Below are 19502 nucleotides of genomic sequence, written 5' to 3'. Positions count from 1 at the left end.
TCATATACGGCCTTTACAATTTGAGGTATATTCCTTCTATCCCTACCCTCTTGCGAGTTGTTATCAAGAAAGGATGCTGTATTTTGTCAAATGCCTTTTCTACATCTATTGAGAGGATCATGTGGTTCTATCCTTTCTTTTATTAATGTGATACATCATTTATGGATATTGAACCACCCCTACAGTCCAGGAATAAATCCCACTTGATCATGGTGAATGATTCTTTAATGTATTATTGGATTTGGTTTGCTGTTATCTTTTGGGAATTTTTGCATCCATGTTTATCAGGGAGATTGGTCTGTAATTCTTCTTTTTAGTGGGATGTTTGCCTGGTTTTGGAATGAAAGTAATTAATGCTGGCTTCATGAATGAGTTTGGAAAATTTCCTTTCATTTCTACTTGTTTTGGAACATCTTCAAAAGAATAGGTGTTAACTGTTATTCAAATGTTTTTATTAGAATTCCTTTGGGAAGCCATCCGACCCTGGACTCTTGTTTGTTGGGAGATTTTTGATTACTGATTAAATTTACTTACTGGTAATGGGACTGTTCAAATTTTCTACTTCTTCCTGTTTCAGTTTTGGTGGTTTATATTTCTAGGAACTTGTGCATTTCTTCCAGATTGCCCTATTTGTTAGCATATACTTACTCATAATATTCTCTTATCATTGTTTGTATTTCTGTGGTGTTGTGATCTCTCCACTTTAATTTATGGTTTTATTTATTTGGGTCCTTTCCTTATCTTTTTGATAAATCTTACTAGGGGTTTACCAATTTTGTTAATTCTTTCAAAGAACCAGCTTCTGGTTTCATTGATTGGTTCTACTGAGTTTTTTTTTTTTTCTTCAATATTATTGATTTTTGCTCTAATCTTTATTAGTTTCCTTCTTCAGCTGTTTTTGGGCTTTATTTGATGTTCTTTTCCCAGCTCCTTTAGGTGTAAGGTTAGGTTGTGTATTTGAGACATTTTTTTTCCTTCTTTAAGAAGGCTTGGATTGTTGTATACTTCCCTCTTATGATTGCCTTTGCTGCATCCCACAAATTTTGGACTATCATGTTTTCATTTTCACTGGCTTCCATGTACTTTTTAGTTTCCTCTTTTATTTCTTGGTTAACCCATTAGTTCTTTAGCAAGATGTTCTTTAATCTCCAATTATTCATGATCTTTAAAAAATTTTTCTTGTGGTTGATTTCAAGTGTCATAGTGTCATGGTCTGAAAATGTGCACGGTATGATCTCAATCTTTTTGCATTTTTTGAGGGCTGATTTGTGACCCAGTATGTAATCTATTCTCAAGAATGTCCCATGTGCACTCAAGAAGAATGTGTATTCTGCTGCTTTAGGATGAAATGTTCTTAATATATCTGTTAGGTCCATCTGGTCCAGTGTATGGTTTAAAGTCATTGTTTCCTTGTTAATTTTTTGCTTAGATGATCTATTCATTTCTATAAGTGGGGTGTTGCAATCCCCTACTATTGTGGTATTATTATTTTTTTAAATCTTTATTTATCTTTGAGAGAGAGAGAGAGAGAGAGAGAGAGACAGAGTATGAGCAGGAGAGGGGCAGAAAGAGAGGGAGACACAGAATCTGAAGCAGGTTCCAGGCTCTGAGCTGTCAGCACAGAGCCCGACATAGGGCTTGAACTCACAGAGCACAAGACTGTGACCTTAGCTGAAGTCGGACACTTAACCAACTGAGCCACCTGGGTGCCCCTATTATTATGGTATTATTATCAATGAGTTTCTTTATGTTTGTAATTGATTTATATACTTGGGTTCTTGCAAGTTGGGGGTATAAATATTTGCAATTGTTATAAATCTTGGTGGATAGACCTTAATTATGATATAAAGGCAACTGTTTTAAAGTGTCTAGGTCTACCATCTGGTCTTCCTCTGGAATAGTTTCCATTTTTTTCCCCTTTGAATTGGGCCATACTTTCTAACAATATAGTAGCTCTGGAAATCAGATTCTTTCCCTTCCCCAGGGTTTGTGTTCTCTCTGTCTCTCTCATTCTCTCATTGTTGTAGGCTATCTCTGTGTCAGGGATCAGCTTGAGGTATTAATGTCCTCTTTGGGCATTTATGGTGACTTTCCAGACTCTTCCATGTAGCAGTTTCTTTTTTTTTTTTAATATGAAATTTATTGTCAAATTGGTTTCTATACAACACCCAGTGCTCATCCCAAAAGGTGCCCTCCTCAATACCCATCACCCACCCTCCCCACCCTCCCACCCCCATCAACCTTTAGTTTGTTCTCAGTTTTTAATAGCAGTTTCTTTTGAATGTCCTAGTTCTTAAATGGCTGGCTCCCCCCAAAAAAAGAAAAGGAGAAAAAATGGAGAAGAAAATGTCAGGAGCCCTTTAAATCTCCTGGATTTTGCTTCAGTCAGAGATGGAGGGGCTTGCATATTTGTGGAGGATGGAAATCCAACATGGCTGCCTGCCTGTGTCTGAAACTCTGAGATCAGAAGCTGCAATCAACAATCAGAACACTCCTGCAAGCTGCATGCAAGCTGCTCCTGGAACATAAACACAGCTTCCTGCTGCCAGACTGTGGGAGATGGGAGATCCATAGCTGCTGCAATAATAAGAAATGAAATAGACTGAAATTAGCCACAAGTGTATACATAGACTCCAGAGTTCCTATACAGTCCCACCAGACAGATTATGCCATTACAATTGCTGTCTAGGTAGGGAGAAGAATTCCTTGTTCTCCCTACTTTGTTATCTTTTGGAATCATCATTCTGTTTCAATTAATTTTGAGGGGATCTTTATTAGAACCAGCCACTGTTCTGTGCACTGGAAATAGAGTGATGAGCAAGACACACAAGAGTCTCTGCTCTTAGAGGTTATATATTATAGTTGGGAGTCAAACAATAGAAAAACTAAATAAATACATAATTTCATGTCATGATAAGTGCTATGAAAAAATACTTGAGTATCTGTAGCAGATATCGTAGTTTCTCCACTCACATCCCAATCAGTGTTTAACATTCTTATGTAATCTAGTCAGATTTCTAGCTATCATTGCCTGCAAGTGCTTGCCTGACCGTTCTTTCTGTTTCTTGGAGTCTCTATGTGGGTGTAGGTCAGGCAGGTTGGGAGTACCAGAGAATTAGGCTACCACAGAGAACACCCCTCAACCAATAGCTGATGTGAATTGTGGATAAGAATTTAGACCCCTTGCCCTTCAGGTGGATAACTTTGAAGCATGTTTATTTATTTATTTATTTATTTATTTATTTATTTATGTGTGTAAAGAAACTTATTTACATAATATTATTGAATACAAAAGAAAACATACAACTTGGCTGTGAAGACCAAACACATATGACATAACTAACAATAAACAATATGGTGGAAATTTGTAAACAAGAGTTAAATAATTAAGAATAGTAAAGTCTTGGGGCGCCTGGGTGGCGCAGTCAGTTAAGCGTCCGACTTCAGCCAGGTCACGATCTCGCGGTCCGTGAGTTCGAGCCCCGCGTCAGGCTCTGGGCTGATGGCTCAGAGCCTGGAGCCTGTTTCCAATTCTGTGTCTCCCTCTCTCTCTGCCCCTCCCCTGTTCATGCTCTCTCTCTCTCTGTCCCAAAAATAAAATAAACGTTGAAAAAAAATTAAAAAAAAAAAAGAATAGTAAAGTCTTGACTATCAGGATGTTTTAGACAATTATCAGCTAGTTGAATTTTCCAGATAACTGAATTGTATTCCTTTCAGAATCCAAAAGAATTTTATTTTACTCATTATCCTTTCCAAATATTTATGCAATCCCTTGTCTTTTTAAATAGAGTTAGCTAACATGATGCAATCTAAAATTCACGTTATCTACCCTCTCCCATGCAAGTACTAACCAGGCCCGACCCTGCTTAGCTTCCGAGATCAGACGAGATCGGGCGCGTTCAGGGTGGTATGGCCGTAGACGACCCTCTCAAAATAATACCAGCATTCTTCACAGAGCTAAAACAAATAATCCTAAAATTTGTATGGAACCAGAGAAGACCCAGAATAGTCAAAGCAATCCTGAAAAAGAAAACCAAAGCTGGAGGTATCACAGTTCCGGACTTCAAGATGTACTACAAAGCTGTAATCATTAAGACAGTATGGTAGTGGCACAAAAACAGACACATAGATCAATGGAGCAGAATAGAGAATCCCCAAATGGACCCACAAATGTATGGCCAACTAATCTTTGACAAAGCCTGAAAGAATATCCAATGGAATAAAGACAGTATCTTCAGCAAATGGTGTAGGGAAAACTAAACAGTGACATGTGGAAGAATGAACCTGGATCACTTTCTTACACCATACACACAAAAAAAACTCAAAATGGATAAAAGACATAAATGTAAGACAGACAGCCATCAAATTCCTAGAGGAGAAAGCAGGTAAAAACTTCTGTGACCTCAGCTGCAGCAACTTCTTTCTCAACACGTCTCCAAAGGCAAGGGAAACAAAAGCAAAAATGAACTATTGGGACCTCAAAATAAGAAGCTTCTGCACAGCGAAGGAAATAGCAAAACTAAAAGGCAACTGACAGAATGGGAGAAGACATTTGCAAATGACATTAGATAAGGGGTTAGTATCCAAAATCTATAAAGAACTTAAACGCAACACCCAAAAAAACAAATGGTCCAGTGAAGAAATGGGAATAAGACATGAATAGACACTTTTCCAAAAAAGACATCCAGATGGCTAACAGGCACATGAAAAAATGCTCAACATCACTCATCATCAGGGAAGTACAAATCAAAACCACAATGGGATACCACCTAGCACCTGTCAGAATGGCTAAAATTAACAACTCGGGAAATGACAGATGTTGGCTAGGATGCGAAGAAAGAGGAACCCTTTTGCACTGTTGGTGGGAATGTAAATTCGTGCAGCCACTCTGGAAGACAGTATGGAGTTTCCGCAAAAAATAAAAAATTTAGCTACCTTATGTCCCAGCAATTGCACTATTAGGTATTTATCCAAAGAATACAAAAATGCTGATTCGAAGGGGCACATGCACCCCAATGTTTACAGCAGCACTATTAACAATAGCCAAAGTATGGAAAGAGTCCAAATGTCCCAAATGTCATCTACAGATGAATGGATAAAGAAGAGGTGGTATATATACACAATGGAATATTACTTGGCAATCAGAAAGAATGAAATCTTGCCATCTGCAACAATGTGGATGGAACTAGAGTGCACTATGCTAAGCAAAATTAGTCAAAGACAAATATATGATTTCATTCATATGTGGAATTTAAGATATAAAACAGATGAACATAGGGAAGGGAAGCAAAAATAATATAAAAACAGGGAGGCGGACAAAACATAATAGACTCTTAAATACAGCAAACAAACTAAGGGTTGCTGGAGGGGTTTTGGGTGAGGGCATGGCCTAAATGGACAAGTGGCATGGAGGAGGGCACTTGTTGGGATGAGCCCTGGGTGTAATATATATAGGTGATGAATCACTAGATTCTACTCCTGAAATCATTATTACACTATATGCTAACTAACTTGGATGTAAATTAAAAAAAAAATAAAAAGAGATAATAAAAAAATAAAATTCACTTTACCTGGAAAAAACACAAAATCCTTCTTTAATCTCACTAATTATAATATGGGTATTTCTTTTTTAAATTTATCAGTACATGTAGTAATCCTAAGCAGCAGGCACTGTTCTTAGTATTTAACATATCTGCTAAATCAGTTTCTTATTCTTTTTTTAAAATATAAGTTATTCTCAAGTTAGCTAACATACAACGTATACAGTGTGCTCTTAGCTTCAGGAGTAGATTCCCACGGTTCATCACTTTTCTCTTTCTCAATTTTTGAGAGAGAGAGAGAGAGAGAGAGAAAGAGAGAGACAGGATGCGAGCAGGGGAAGGGCAGAGAAAGAGGGAGATATAGAATCTGAAGCAGGCTCCAGGCTCTGAGTTCTGAGCTGTCATCCCAGTGCCTGATGTGGGGCTCAAACAAATGAACTGTGAAATCATGACCTGACCTGAGGTCAGATGCTTAACCCACTGAACCACCCAGGCATCACACAATTTTATGGTATTCTTCCTATTCCCACTTCCCCACCAGTGTTTCTTGCATCACCTCCCAAATAAATTACTTGCACTTGGATCCTTGTCTCAGGGTCCATTTTTAGGGGAACCCAAGCTAAGATTTTATCAAGAGGGGGCCTGGGGATGGATGGGAAGGAATGACAGGGACCCTATAAATAGGTGCCCACCTGTGGTCACTTGGTCAGGTGCACACCCATTGCCGAGTCATTGAGAAAGTCTCCGTGGTTTGGATAGCTATTCTGAAATTTTATCTATGTCTTTATACATAGTGGACGCTTGGCCCTGCTCAGGGCAAAAAAGGGCCCTCATGTCTGAGCTATAGCAACTTCCTGTGGTGGTCAGAGTGTGAAAGCTTTTTTTTTTTTTTTTTTTTTTTTTTTAAGCTTATTTATTTTTGAGAGAGAGAGAGACAGCGCGCTAGAGCACATATGAGCAGGGGAGGGGCAGAGAGAGGGGAAGAGAGAGATTCCTAAGCAGGCTCCAGCTCAGTGCAGAGACTGATGTGGGGCTAGCTAGCACTCATAAACTGTGAGATCGTGACCTGAGCTGGAACAGAGCGTGAAAGCTTTTACCAAAACAAACCAAGCATATTCATGAAACTACTCCTCCACACCCTGATATTCTCTCATCCAGAGCTTATGGTCTTATTCCTCTTTCTTCAGCTCCTTTTCCTGTTAATAAGTATAGGCACTTTGTTGTTTTAAATTATTTACTGGTGTTTTTATTTTCTTTCTGATCATAAAAGTCATTTTTTTGGTATAAAAAATTTAAATACAAAAGAAATACAGAAGAAAATTCATAGACCACAATTCTTTGACACAACTCACATTGAGAAGTGGGATCTATGTCCCCTCTCCTTGAATGTGGATGAGATCTGTGACTGCTTGACCAATAGAATATGGTGGAAGTGACTCTGTGACAGTTCCCAAGTCAAAACCTTATGAGGCTTGACACTTTCAATTATTGTTTTTTGGAATACTTATTCTTAAATTCTAATCACTGTGCTGTGAAAAGCCCAAGGAATATAGAGAGGCCACATGAAGGTACTTCAGTTTACAGCCCCAAATGAGCTCCCTGCCTGCACCACTGCCAGTTATGTGAGTGACCAATTTTGAAAGTCCAGCCCAACTGAGCCTTGGATGATTCCAGCCTTAGTCATGATCTGACTGAAACCATGTTAGATTTTATGAGAACAGCTGAAGCTAGACAACCCACAGGACAATGAGACAATGAGTTGCTGTTTTAAGTCACAAAGATTTGTAGTGGTTTGCTACACAGCAATAAATGATTGGAACAAACTCATAATCCACTGTCTAGAGATAACCATTATTAACATTTTGCTTTTCTTACACACACACATTTTTATCTTTTTTAAAAGTTAGTTGTTAGTTAATTTAAAACGTTTATTTATCTATTTTGGGAGAGAGAGAAGGAGGAACAGAGAGAGGGAGAAAAAGAGAATCCCAAGCAGGCTCTGCACTGACAGCACAGGGCCTGATGTGGGGCTCTAACTTATGAATGATGAGATCATGACCTGAGCTGAAACTAAGAGTTGGATGATTAACTGGACAATTAATCAACTGAGCCACCCAGCAGCCTCCATACATATATGTTAAAAGAAGTTAATTAATTAATTAATTAGTTTTGAAAAAGAGGGAGAGAGAGCAGGGGAAAGGCAGAGGGAGATAGAGAGAGAATCTTAAGCAGGCTCCATGCTTAGTGGGCCCAATCCCATGACCCTGGGACCTGACCCAAAATCAAGAGTTGGATGCTCAACCAACTAAGCCATCCAGGCACCCCTAAATAAATAATTTTAGAAAAAAATGAACAGAGGAGTGGCTGAGTGGCTTAGTCAAACATCAGACTCGTGATATCTGCTTAGGTAATGATCTCACGGTTTGTAAGATGGAGCCCCGAGTTGGTCTCAGTGCTGACAGCATGGAGCCTGCTTAGGATTCTCCCTCTCCTGTTTCTCTGCCCCTCCCCGACTCATGTACAAGTGCATATCTCTCTCTGAAAATAAATAAATAAATAAATAAATAAATAAATAAAATATTTAAAATATTTAAAAAATGTACAGATTTTTAATGGATTTTTAAAATTTATTTTTATTTTATTTTATTTTATTTTTTCAATGTATGAAATTTATTGTCAAATTGGTTTCCATACAACACCCAGTGCTCATCCCAAAAGGTGCCCTCCTCTATACCCATCACTCACCCTCCCCTCCCTCCCTCCCCCATCAACCCTCAGTTTGTTCTCAGTTTTTAAGAGTCTCTTATGCTTTGGCTCTCTCCCACTCTAACCTCTTTTTTTTTTCCCTTCCCCTCCCCCATGAGTTTCTGTTAAGTTTCTCAGGATCCACGTAAGAGTGAAACCATATGGTATCTGTCTATCTCTGTATGGCTTATTTCACTTAGCATCACACTCTCCAGTTCCATCCACGTTGCTACAAAGCGCCATATTTCATTCTTTCTCATTGCCACGTAGTATTCCATTGTGTATATAAACCACAATTTCTTTATCCATTCATTGGTTGATGGACATTTAGGCTCTTTCCATAATTTGGCTGTTGTTGAGAGTGCTGCTATAAACATTGGGGTACAAGTGCCCCTATGCCTCAGTATTCCTGTATCCCTTGGGTAAATTCCTAGCAGTGCTATTGCTGGGTCATAAGGTAGGTCTATTTTTAATTTTTTGAGGAAGCTCCACACTGTTTTCCAGAGTGGCTACACCAGTTTGCATTCCCACCAACAGTGCAAGAGGGTTCCCATTTCTCCACATCCTCTCCAGCATCTATAGTCTCCTGATTTGTTCATTTTGGCCACTCTGACTGGCATGAGGTGACATCTGAGTGTGGTATTGATTTGTATTTTCCTGATGAGGAGTGACGTTGAGCATCTTTTCATATGCCTGTTGGCCATCTGGATGTCTTCTTTAGAGAAGTGTCTATTCATGTTTTCTGCCCATTTCTTCACTGGGTTATTTGTTTTTTGGGTGTGGAGTTTGGTGAGCTCTTTATAGATTTTGGATACTAGCCCTTTGTCCGATATGTCATTTGCAAATATCTTTTCCCATTCCGTTGGTTGCCTTTTAGTTTTGTTGTTTGTTTCCTTTCCTGTGCAGAAGCTTTTTATCTTCATGAGGTCCCAATAGTTCATTTTTGCTTTTAATTCCCTTGCCTTTGGGGATGTGTCAAGTAAGAGATTGCTACGGCTGAGGTCAGAGAGGTCTTTTCCTGCTTTCTCCTCTAGGGTTTTGATGGTTTCCTGTCTCACATTCAAGTCCTTTATCCATTTTGAGTTTATTTTTGTGAATGGTGTGAGAAAGTGGTCTAGTTTCAATCTTCTGCATGTTGCTGTCCAGTTCTCCCAGCACCATTTGTTAAAGAGACTTTTTTCCATTGGATGTTCTTTCCTAAAGATTAGTTGGCCATACGTTTGTGGGTCTAGTTCTGGGGTTTCTATTCTATTCCATTGGTCTATGTCTGTTTTTGTACCAATACCATGCTGTCTTGATGATTACAGCTTTGTAGTAGACGTTAAAATCTGGGATTATGATGCCTCCTGCTTTGGTCTTCTTCAAAATTACTTTCGCTATTCGGGGCCTTTTGTACATGTGCATATTCTCTCTCTGAAAATAAATAAATAAATACATAAATAAATAATAAATAAATAAATAAAATATTTTAAATATTTTAAAAATGTACAGATTTTTAATGGAATTTTTTTTAAGAGGACAAATATTTATTTGCTCTGGTTATTAAGCAGGTGGGACTAGGGGCAAGAGAAAATGTGTTAGAGATAGAGTGAAAAAATCATTGACTTGGGGAATCACATTAGTAGTCATATACAAGGTGCAGTTTGGTGTTCTATATATTTCATGTGTGACTGAATAAAGGAAACCTCATTTATGTATGTATTTATTTTTAATATTTTTATTATTTATCTTGAGAGAGAGAAAGCACGAGTGGGGGAGGGGCATAGAGAGACAGAGAGGGAGAGAGAGAATCCCAAGCAGGGTCTGCACAATCAGCACAGAGCCTGACACGGGGCTTGAACCCACGAATAATAAGATCATGATCTGAGCCGAAGTTGGATGGTAAGCCGACTGAGCCACCCAGGTGCCCCAATGCTGCATTTAAAATGGAGTCAGGAGGGGGTGCTCAGTTGGTTAATCTTCCAACTCTCAATTTGGGCTCAGGTCATGGTCTCACAGTTGGTGGTGAGATAGTGAGATCGAGCCCCTGAAATTGAGCCCTGCATAGGGCCCTGTGCTGGGCATGGAACTTGCATAAGATTCTCTCTCTCCCTCTGCCTCTCTCCTACTCACTCATTTTCTCTCTCTGTCTCTCTCAAAAAAACAAAATGGAGTCAGGAAAACAGTAAGGGAAGCTCTCACACTCACTGCTCCTGGTCATTTGCAGGCTCCAACAGAAAGGGACTGCATTACACAACAGGAAGACACTTATACTTTATATTTTCTTTCCTTTTTTAAATTTAAATTCAAGTTAGTTAACATACAGTGTAGTTAGTCTTGGCTTCAGGAGTAGAACCCAGTGATTCATCTCTTATATATGACACCCAGTGCTCATCCTGAAAAGTGCCCTCCTTAATTCCCATCACCCATGTAACCCATCCCCACCCACCCAGCTCCAGCAACGCTCAATTTGTTCTCTGTATTTAAAAGTCTCTTTTGACTTGCTTCCCTCTCTGTTTTTATCTTATTTTTCCTTCCCTTCCCTATGTTCATCTGTTGAGTCTCTCAAATTCCACATAGGAGTCAAATCATATATTTGTCTTTCTCTGAATGACTTATTTCGCTTAGCAAAATACCCTCTAGTTCCATCTATGTTGTTGCAAATGGCAAAATTTCATTCTTTTTGATTATCAAGTAGTATTCCATTGCATACATATATATATATATATATATATATATATATATATATATATATATACTACATCTTCTTTATTCATCAGTCAGTGGACATTTGGGCTCTTTCCATAATTTGGCTATTGTTGATTGCATTGCTATATACATTGGGATGCATCAGCCCCTTCGAATCAGCCCTTTTGTATCCTTTGGATAAATTACTAGTTATACTTTATATTTTCTTCCTCCTAAAAGATTTTTTCCTTGCTGACCAACAGCCCAGTCAGTGAGAGAAAATGTCCCAACTCAGGAATGAAAAGCCACTATACTTTGAACTCCCAGTTTACTTCAATGGAGTTTTTGTTTATAACTGCCTTTCCCAACTCATTTCTTTCCTCTATAAAAGAGCTTTCCTGTCCTTTGTTTTTGGGACTTGGTTTTGCCATAGCTTGTAAGTCCCAAATCACAATTTCTATTATTCCTGAATAAACCCAGTTTTGCTGGTAAAGTAACTGACAGTTTTGTTTTGAAGGTTAACACATGAAATTATGTCTTTGAAAACAGATTTAGAAGTGAGTAGTCATGATGGAATGTAAGGATGTATCACAGAGTGAGACATCATTCAACCATCCCTCTGTTGTTGGCTATTGAAGCAATTCTAGTTTTTTGTTATTAAAAACAATGTCACAGTGAACAAGCTTGTAAATACATCTTTGTACTTCTCAACTATTTTTTAGGATAAATTTCTGGAAGTGAAAACTCCTAGACAAAGTGTTTGAGGCTTTTTTTTTAAAGCAAAATAATATTTAAAAAGCACTGGGTTTCTCTGTACCTGACTTGTCCTTTCTGATGGCTATAAAAGGAGGACAGCTGTGGCTGAAGGGTACTCCTATTTCCTTGGGCAGGAGGGAAGGACATTTTGCAAAGTGTACTTTCAGAGAGACACAGTGTGACTGTCCACATATGCTTGGTCTGTATTAATATTAGTTTAGACACATGTTCCAGGAGGCAGACCCTAAGTTTCTTCAGCTTGCTTTTCTGTTTTAAATATATATATATATTTATTTATTATATTTATTTATTTATTTATTTTAGAGAGAGAGAGGATGAGCAAGAGGCAGGGGAGAGGGGTGGAAGGAGAGAATCTTAAGCAGGCTCCAAGTAAGCAGGCTCCACACTCAGTGCGAGCCTGTCACAGGACTTGATCCCAGGACCCTGGGATCATGACCTGAGCCAAAATCAAGAGTCAGATGGTCAACCAGCTGAGCCACCCAGGCACCCCTCAGGTTGCTTTTCACAATGTTTGGCCAACCCTAGAAGCGGGTGGGCAAAGAATACCTTTGGGACAAGGATCTTGTTGGTTTGGGCCAGGAATATGGTTAGGGAGGGAGCACAGGCTGTTTGTAGTCCAAGGAAGAAGGTTGAGCAGGACTGTGCTCACTAAGCCCCCGCCCTCTTCCTTTGAATCTCTAATAGACTTCTGCCTCCTACTTCTCCTTTTCTGTCCTTCCTGTCTTTGGTGGCTTTCTTGAAGTGGCTAGTGGTGCATCCAGCTCCACAGTTTCTGCTCCCTCCAGCTATGACTCACAGAGTTCTTCTGTTAACAGGTACCCTAGGGACTTGGTGGTGGTGGGGTGATCAGAGTGAGGAGACGGGGACCTTTTGAGTCTCTGAGTGGAGAGAGAGGGCACAGAATATCTAGGAGTTAGACGGGGGGAATTTGAGGAAGGACAAGGGATTTAAGAAGCAGAGAGAACTAGACCAAGATGGGATGACCAGAGAAGATTGGATGAGTATTTAAATTTACAGACAATGCAATGGGGTTTGGCTGTCCCCTTCACTTTACAGATGAGGAAACTGAGGTCCCAGACAGGTGGAATGATATGCCCAAAAGTCAACATATATTGGATTCTCAAAGTGTTTCTTGGATTCCATTTTACCATCTCCACTTTGTCTACAGTTCTATTTTCCAAGGAACCAGGTGTAAATGTTTGTTGAATGACCAAAATGATTCAAATCTGCTTCCTTTCATGCCTGTGCTTTGTGGAGAATGAGCCAAATAAAGGGAAAAAAAATGCTTGAGAGTTGCATACGAAGGAAATTGCCTAATAGAGAGTCTTTAAGAACTTGTTAGGCAAATCAGCAGGGTAGGAGCATAGGGTGGAGCTCAGAGAGGGACTGATTGTACCCCCATATTAGTGGTCTTTGGGCCAAGAGTCAGCAAAGTAACTTATGCCTGTGGCCATAAGGCATGGATTCCCCTACCTGTTTTTGTACTGTGAGCCATAGGTCTCAGGTGAACATTTGCAATTGATTCATGATAAGGAAAGCTAACTCTGAATCCCGGTGAAGTGACACGTTATTTTCTCAAAAGAATTCCATTTGTCTCATTAGTAAATTTATATTACAAAAAAGCTGTACTCAATTATTATATTTTGAATTTCCCTAGTGAAAAATTTGTGGAAATACATTTTCTCTCTTGTTGTGTAAGTACTTACCTAATGTACTCTACTTGCTTCTTGGCCCACAAAACCTAAAATATTTACTATCTGGCCCTTTATAGAAAAAGTGTGCCAACTTCCACTTCAGACAGTTGGACAGTAAGACAGTTGGACCTGGGAGGCAGATATCTCCATGCTGGGTTAGGATGAATTCCAGCAGGTAGATGCACAGAGCAGGAGGGCAAGTTGCTTTTTTAAAAAATTTATTTATTTTTATTATTATTAGTGTTATTTTTATTTTTATAAAGAAAGGCAGACTGCCACGTGCAGCGCCTCATTTGGATGTGTCTGGAGTCTTGGAAGCTTGACTATCCTACGTTCTCCTACAAATGGACCTTGAGAGCTTGTTTGGAGGTTCTAGCATGGGAGCGCAGCTACTCATATACTTGTGGCGGAAGAACGGTCCTCCTCTGTCAGGGAAGGTCGTCCTCTTCGACCGAGCGCGCAACTTTGGGAGGGAAGCACATGGAGTGGTGAGGGAGGAAGGAGACACCCGCCTAGCCAGTCAAATCAGCCGAATCAACCCTGGCAATCAATGGGGTGACAGATGTTGCAGCCAGATCACCCTCACATCCAAGTTGCTTTCTTATCTCCTTATGTCCTCCTGACCCTCAGGCTTTCTCCTCCTTCCAGCCTTGGCCTTATTATGTCATGGGTTCAACCTGGATACTAAGCATGCAACGCTATTCCAAGAGAATGCAGCGGGCTTCGGGCAAAGTGTGGTCCAGCTTGAGGGATCCCGGTAAGGACCACATGTGGAGGTCTCTGTATTACACTTCTCTTTAACACTTATATACTTGAAAAAAAAATCACAATTTTGTGGATTTTTTTCTTGATTTACTTTTTGTATAGGTAATACAGATAGAGAGTTCTAAATTCAAAAGATCCTAAAGAGTGCAATAGTAAAAAGTCTCCTCAGCACATACTCCCTTCCCCCATTCTTTACCCAGGAGGTTCCCTGTTAAATGGTTTCTTGTGGGTCCTTGCAGAGTCTTTGTTGTGTGTACCTCCAAATTTCCTTAACTCCCATTCCCCACACAATTTGTAGCACACATTTTATTCAAACTACTGCTGCCTATTTTTGTAAATAAATTTTATTGATCCCATCCTCATCCCAACTTGCTATTCGTTGTTTATGGACACTTTGGAGCTACAATGGGAGAATCAAGAGGCTTCAACAGGGAGTATATGGCCTGCAAAGCCTAAAATATTTGCCTATATAAAAAGAATTATGGAAATAGTATTACCTTTCCACAAAAAGTTTGCCAGCCTCTGCTCTATTCTGAGCTTCGCATTTTTTTTTCTTTTTTTTTTTTAATTTTTTTTAAACGTTTATTTATTTTTGAGACAGAGAGAGATAGAGTATGAACGGGGGAGAGGCAGAGAGAGAGGGAGACACAGAACCGGAAGCAGGCTCCAGGCTCTGAGCTGTCAGCACAGAGCCCTACGCGGGGCTCGAACTCATGGACCACAAGATCGTGACCTGAGCTGAAGTCGGATGCTTAACCGACTGAGCCACCCAGGCGCCCCTACATTTTTTTTTTCTTAATAGAGCTTGGTAATTTTCCCAGATACATGCATAAAAACTTTACCCATTCTTAAAAATTTTTTCTTAAATGTTTATTTATTTTTGAGAGAGAGAGAGAGCACAAGCAGGGGAGGGACAGAGAGAGAGAGAGAGAGAGAGAGAGAGAGAGAGAAGGAGACACAAATCTGAATCAGGCTTCAGGCTCTGGTGAGCACAGAGCCTGATGTGGGACTAGAACCACAAACCATGAGATCATGACCTGAGCTGAAGTTGGACACTTAACCAACTGAGCCACCCAGGTGCCCCCTAACTCATTCTTTTAAATTCTTGCATCATATTCTATTATTTTGAGGTACTATAGTTTACATTGATATTACATTTAAATCTCTTCTTAATAGACATTAGATTGTTTCCAAATTTTTGTGATGTGAAAAATGCTGTCCTTTTGTACATGTGTGAGTATATTTGGAAGCAAATTCCTAGAACTAGGATTCCTGGATCAAAGGAATGCATATGTGATGTTATAGATGTTTCCAGATTACCCTTGGTGGAGGTGGAAACAGTTTGCACTTACACCAGAAATTTATGGAAACACTTACTTCCCCACCCACCTGCCAACCCAATGTGTAATCAAACTTCTTGATCTTTGCAAATTGAATAGGTTAGATATGGTATCTCAATTTAGTTTTAAATTGCATTTATTTATTTATTTATTTATTTACTTATTTATTTATATTTATTTTTTGAGAGAGAGAATGTGCAGGTGCTCATGTGTGCGAGTTGGGAAGGGGCAGAGAGAGAGGGAGACAGAGGATCTGAAATAGGCTCCTCACTGTCAACGCAGAGCTCTGTGTGATGCTCTAACTCACAAACTTTGAGATCATGACTGAACAGAAGTCAGACTCTTAGCCACCCAGGTGCCCTTATTTTTATTTTTTATTTTTATTTTTTAAAGCGTTTATTTATTTTGAGAGACAGAGCGAGAGAGCAGGAGAGGGGCAGGCAGAGAGGGAGACAGAATCCCAAGCAGGGTCTGCTATGTCAGGGACTCAAACTCATGAACTGTGAGATCATGACCTGAGCTGAAACCAAGAGCTGGATGCTCAACTGACTGAGTTACCCAGGAGTCATGCAGGTGCCCCTTAAATTGCACTTGTTTTTAAATGAGAAATGTATTTCCTTTTCTGTGAACCTTTTTCTTATTTGTTGCCCATTTTTCTATTGTTTTATTTCTTTTTTCTTTATTGATTTGTAGGAGCTCTGACTATATTGAGGAAAGTAGTCTGTGGCATGAGTTGCTAATCTCCCTCTCACCAGTTTATTGTTTGTCCTTTAACTTTGTATATGGTAGTTTTTCACATACGGAAATTTAGAAAAAAGTTTTTGTTCTCTATAGTTAAGAATCTGTTTCTTGGTTTGCCTTTCTCTTTTTTTGTCCCTTCGCTTATTGCTTGGTTTCTTAAATTCCACATATGAGTGAAATCATACAGTATTTGTCTTTCTCTGACTGACTTATTTCACCTAGCATAATAGTCTCTAACTCCACCCATGTCATTGCAAACAGCAAGATTTCATTCTTTTTTATGGCTATTAATATTCCATCATGTATGTGTGTGTATATACATGTATATGTGTATATATATATCATATTATCATCATCATCATCTTTTTTTTTAAGATTTTATTTTTAAGTAGTCTCTACACCCAGTGTGGGGTTTGAACTCACAACCCAAGATCAAGAGTCACACACTCCACTGACTGAGCCAGCCAGGCTCAAAATACACCATATCTTCTTTATCCATTTATCAGTTGATGAACAATTGGATTTCTTCTATAATTCGGCTATTGTAGATAATGCTGCTGTAAACATTGGGATGCATGTGTCCCTTTGAATTATTTGTTTTGCATTCTTTGGGTAAATATCCAGTAGTGCAATTGCTGGATCGTAGTACAGCTTTATTTTTAACTTTTTGGGGAAACTCAATACTGTTTTCCAGAGTGGCTGCACTAGTTTGCATCCTACCAACAGTGCATGAGGGTTCCCCTTTCTCCATATCCTCACCAATACCTGTTGTTTCTTGTGTTTTTCAATTTTAGCCATTTTGATAGGTATAAGGTGATATCTCATTATTTTTTTAATGTTTATTTATTTTTGAGAGAGAGAGAGAGAGAGCATGTGCACAAGCAGGGGAGGGACAGAGAGAGAGGGAGGGAGACAGAGGATCGGAAGTGTGCTGACGACAGAGAGAACTCACGAACCACAAGATCATGACCTAAGCCAAAGTCAGATGCTGAACCAACTGAGCCACCCAGGTGCCCCCAAGGTGATATCTCATTGTAGTTTTGATTTGCATTTCCCTGATATCACATACAGAAATTTATTCAAAATGACTGAATTTAAAATGGTTGAATTTATTCATCAAAAATTTTTCTTTAAATTCCAGTATAGTTAACATACAGTGTTATATTAATTTCAGGTGTACAATATAGGATGCAACAACTTTTTTTTTTTAAATTTTTTAATGTTTATTTATTTTTGAGACAGAGAGAGACAGAGCATGAATGGGGGAGGGGCAGAGAGAGGGAGACACAGAATCGGAAGCAGGCTCCAGGCTCTGAGCCATCAGCCCAGAGCCTGATGCGGGGCTCGAACTCACAAACCGTGAGATCGTGACCTGAGCTGAAGTCGGACGCTCAACCGACTGAGCCACCCAGGCGCCCCAGGATGCCACAACTTTTTAATGACTTCTTGGTTTTGTGTCATCCTTAAAGAGGCCCTTCCCCTTCCAATATTTAAACTTTTCCCATTTTTTTTCTTTGCTGAATCTTCCTCCTATTTCAGGGAATTGGGAAATACTGAGGGTTGTCTCTTCTCACTTTCCTTTGAGTGGCAGAACTTCCATGGTCTCCTTCTTTCCCACATGCCATGGTTTTCTCTTGTCCCTGTAGTGATCTTTTCCTAACTCTCCCCCCAGGTTGGTGGTTGGAGCCCCCCAGGAGATAAAGGCTGCCAACCAAACAGGTGGCCTCTACCAGTGTGACTACAGCACGGGCAAGTGTGAGCCTATCTCCCTGGAGGGTGAGTCACTGCCCCTCCCTGGGATCCAGGTCTAGGCTTCCACCTGTGTGTACACCTGAACTTGCCAGGCATTCCTTTTGTTCTGAGCGTCTGTAGTTGGGGGCTCAGGCATCCAGTTCATCAGTCTCTGTGCTGTATGCAGACTCTACCTCAGATACTTTCAGGCACCCCCTTCATGCTCCTTTCCTGTGACTTAGGTTCACCTTGATCTGTTTAGTCTGCATGTCTCCCAGGTTAAAGTGACCTCTGTTGACCTTCACATAGCCCATTTTATGCCCCTGAAGGTGACCATGTATATATATATATATGTCTCCTCAGTCCCCCCGGAGGCGGTGAACATGTCTCTGGGCCTGTCTCTGGCATTTGCCACCAACCCTTTTCGACTGCTGGTGAGTTGTCCTGGGTCATGGGATTGTTCTGAAAGAAGGAGTCAGGGGCTTATGGCTGCTGGGGCTGGGGTCTGTGGAGGGTGGCGATGCTGAGGTAAAAGGACAGGAAGCAGGAACAGCCCCTCCCACATGCAACCTTCCCCCAGGCCTGTGGTCCCACTCTGCACCAAACTTGTAAGGAGAACACCTATGTGAATGGCTTATGCTTCCTGTTTGGATCCAACCTACGGCAGCAGCCCCAGAGTTTCCCAGAGAGCCTCAGAGGTAGGTGGCCTTTGGCAAAGAATACAGATGGGTAGTGTGAGCATAAGGGCAGGACTGGGATGGGGACTATTCACAGCCTGAGGGGTGACTTAGGGATCTAGGTGCAGAAGTGGGAGGCAACTAGGTTCCAACAGAGATGGTAGGAGTTGATGCTAGGATTTTGCACTTTAAGAAAAGTCCTGATATAAATATAAATATAAATATAAATATAAATATAAATATAAATAAGGAAAGTCCTGATACGCCCACTCATCTTTGTGAGATGATGTCCCAACCATTGTCCTTAGAATAAGTGCCTAAGTCTCCTAATCATAGCCTTTGAGGCTCTGAATAGTATGGCTTCTTCAACTTCTCTCCCATCCAGTCTACCTCAGCCACTGTGCTCCAGCCACTCTGGCTGCCTTTCTTCAAGAACAACACCAAGTTGTCCATGTCTTAGGGCCTTTGCACTCACTATTCCTTCAGCCTGGAATGCTCTTCCCTCAGATCTTACCTGGCAACCCATTATTGTCAACTCAGCTCAAATGTCACTTCTTCAAAGAGGCCTTTTCTGAGTGGATCTTCTAATCTTTTCCATCATCACTCCCTACCACATTGTCCTACTTTACCATTTTCATACTTGTATGTACATATTTTACTTGTTTATTTTATGTCCTTTCTTCTGGAATGCAGGCTTCATGATAGCAAGGATACTACTGTCCAGCTTGTTCATTGTTCTATACTCTCATATCTATTGCTGCTTAAGAAATTGCCCCTGAACTTAGTAGCTAAAAACAATAAATGTTAACTATATTACAGTTTCTA

At 40.0% G+C, this 19502-nt stretch overlaps 1 protein-coding gene across 10 annotated transcripts in view; it reads left to right on the top strand.

The window, feature by feature from the left end:
• The first annotated feature begins 12436 nt into the window (after positions 1-12436).
• Positions 12437-19502, top strand: part of LOC123588941 (integrin alpha-M-like) — a 44145-nt gene continuing 37079 nt past the window's right edge. For 8 of the 10 annotated variants that reach the window (XM_045460376.1, XM_045460372.1, XM_045460375.1 and 5 more), the window contains exons 1-5: positions 12441-12544; positions 14054-14180; positions 17942-18045; positions 18364-18434; positions 18581-18698. In XM_045460376.1, coding sequence (XP_045316332.1) covers positions 12517-12544; positions 14054-14180; positions 17942-18045; positions 18364-18434; positions 18581-18698 — 448 coding nt within the window. In that variant the 5' untranslated portion in view covers positions 12441-12516. Of the gene's footprint in view, positions 12545-14053; positions 14181-17941; positions 18046-18363; positions 18435-18580; positions 18699-19502 lie in introns of all 10 variants that reach the window. The other 2 variants (XM_045460374.1, XM_045460373.1) reach the window with 1 other exon arrangement.

The sequence above is a fragment of the Leopardus geoffroyi genome, chromosome E3, assembly GCF_018350155.1.
Source record: "Leopardus geoffroyi isolate Oge1 chromosome E3, O.geoffroyi_Oge1_pat1.0, whole genome shotgun sequence".
NCBI lineage: Eukaryota > Metazoa > Chordata > Mammalia > Carnivora > Felidae > Leopardus > Leopardus geoffroyi.
The sequence above is the reverse complement of the archived record's forward strand: the minus strand, read 5'-3'. Positions and strand labels throughout refer to the sequence as shown.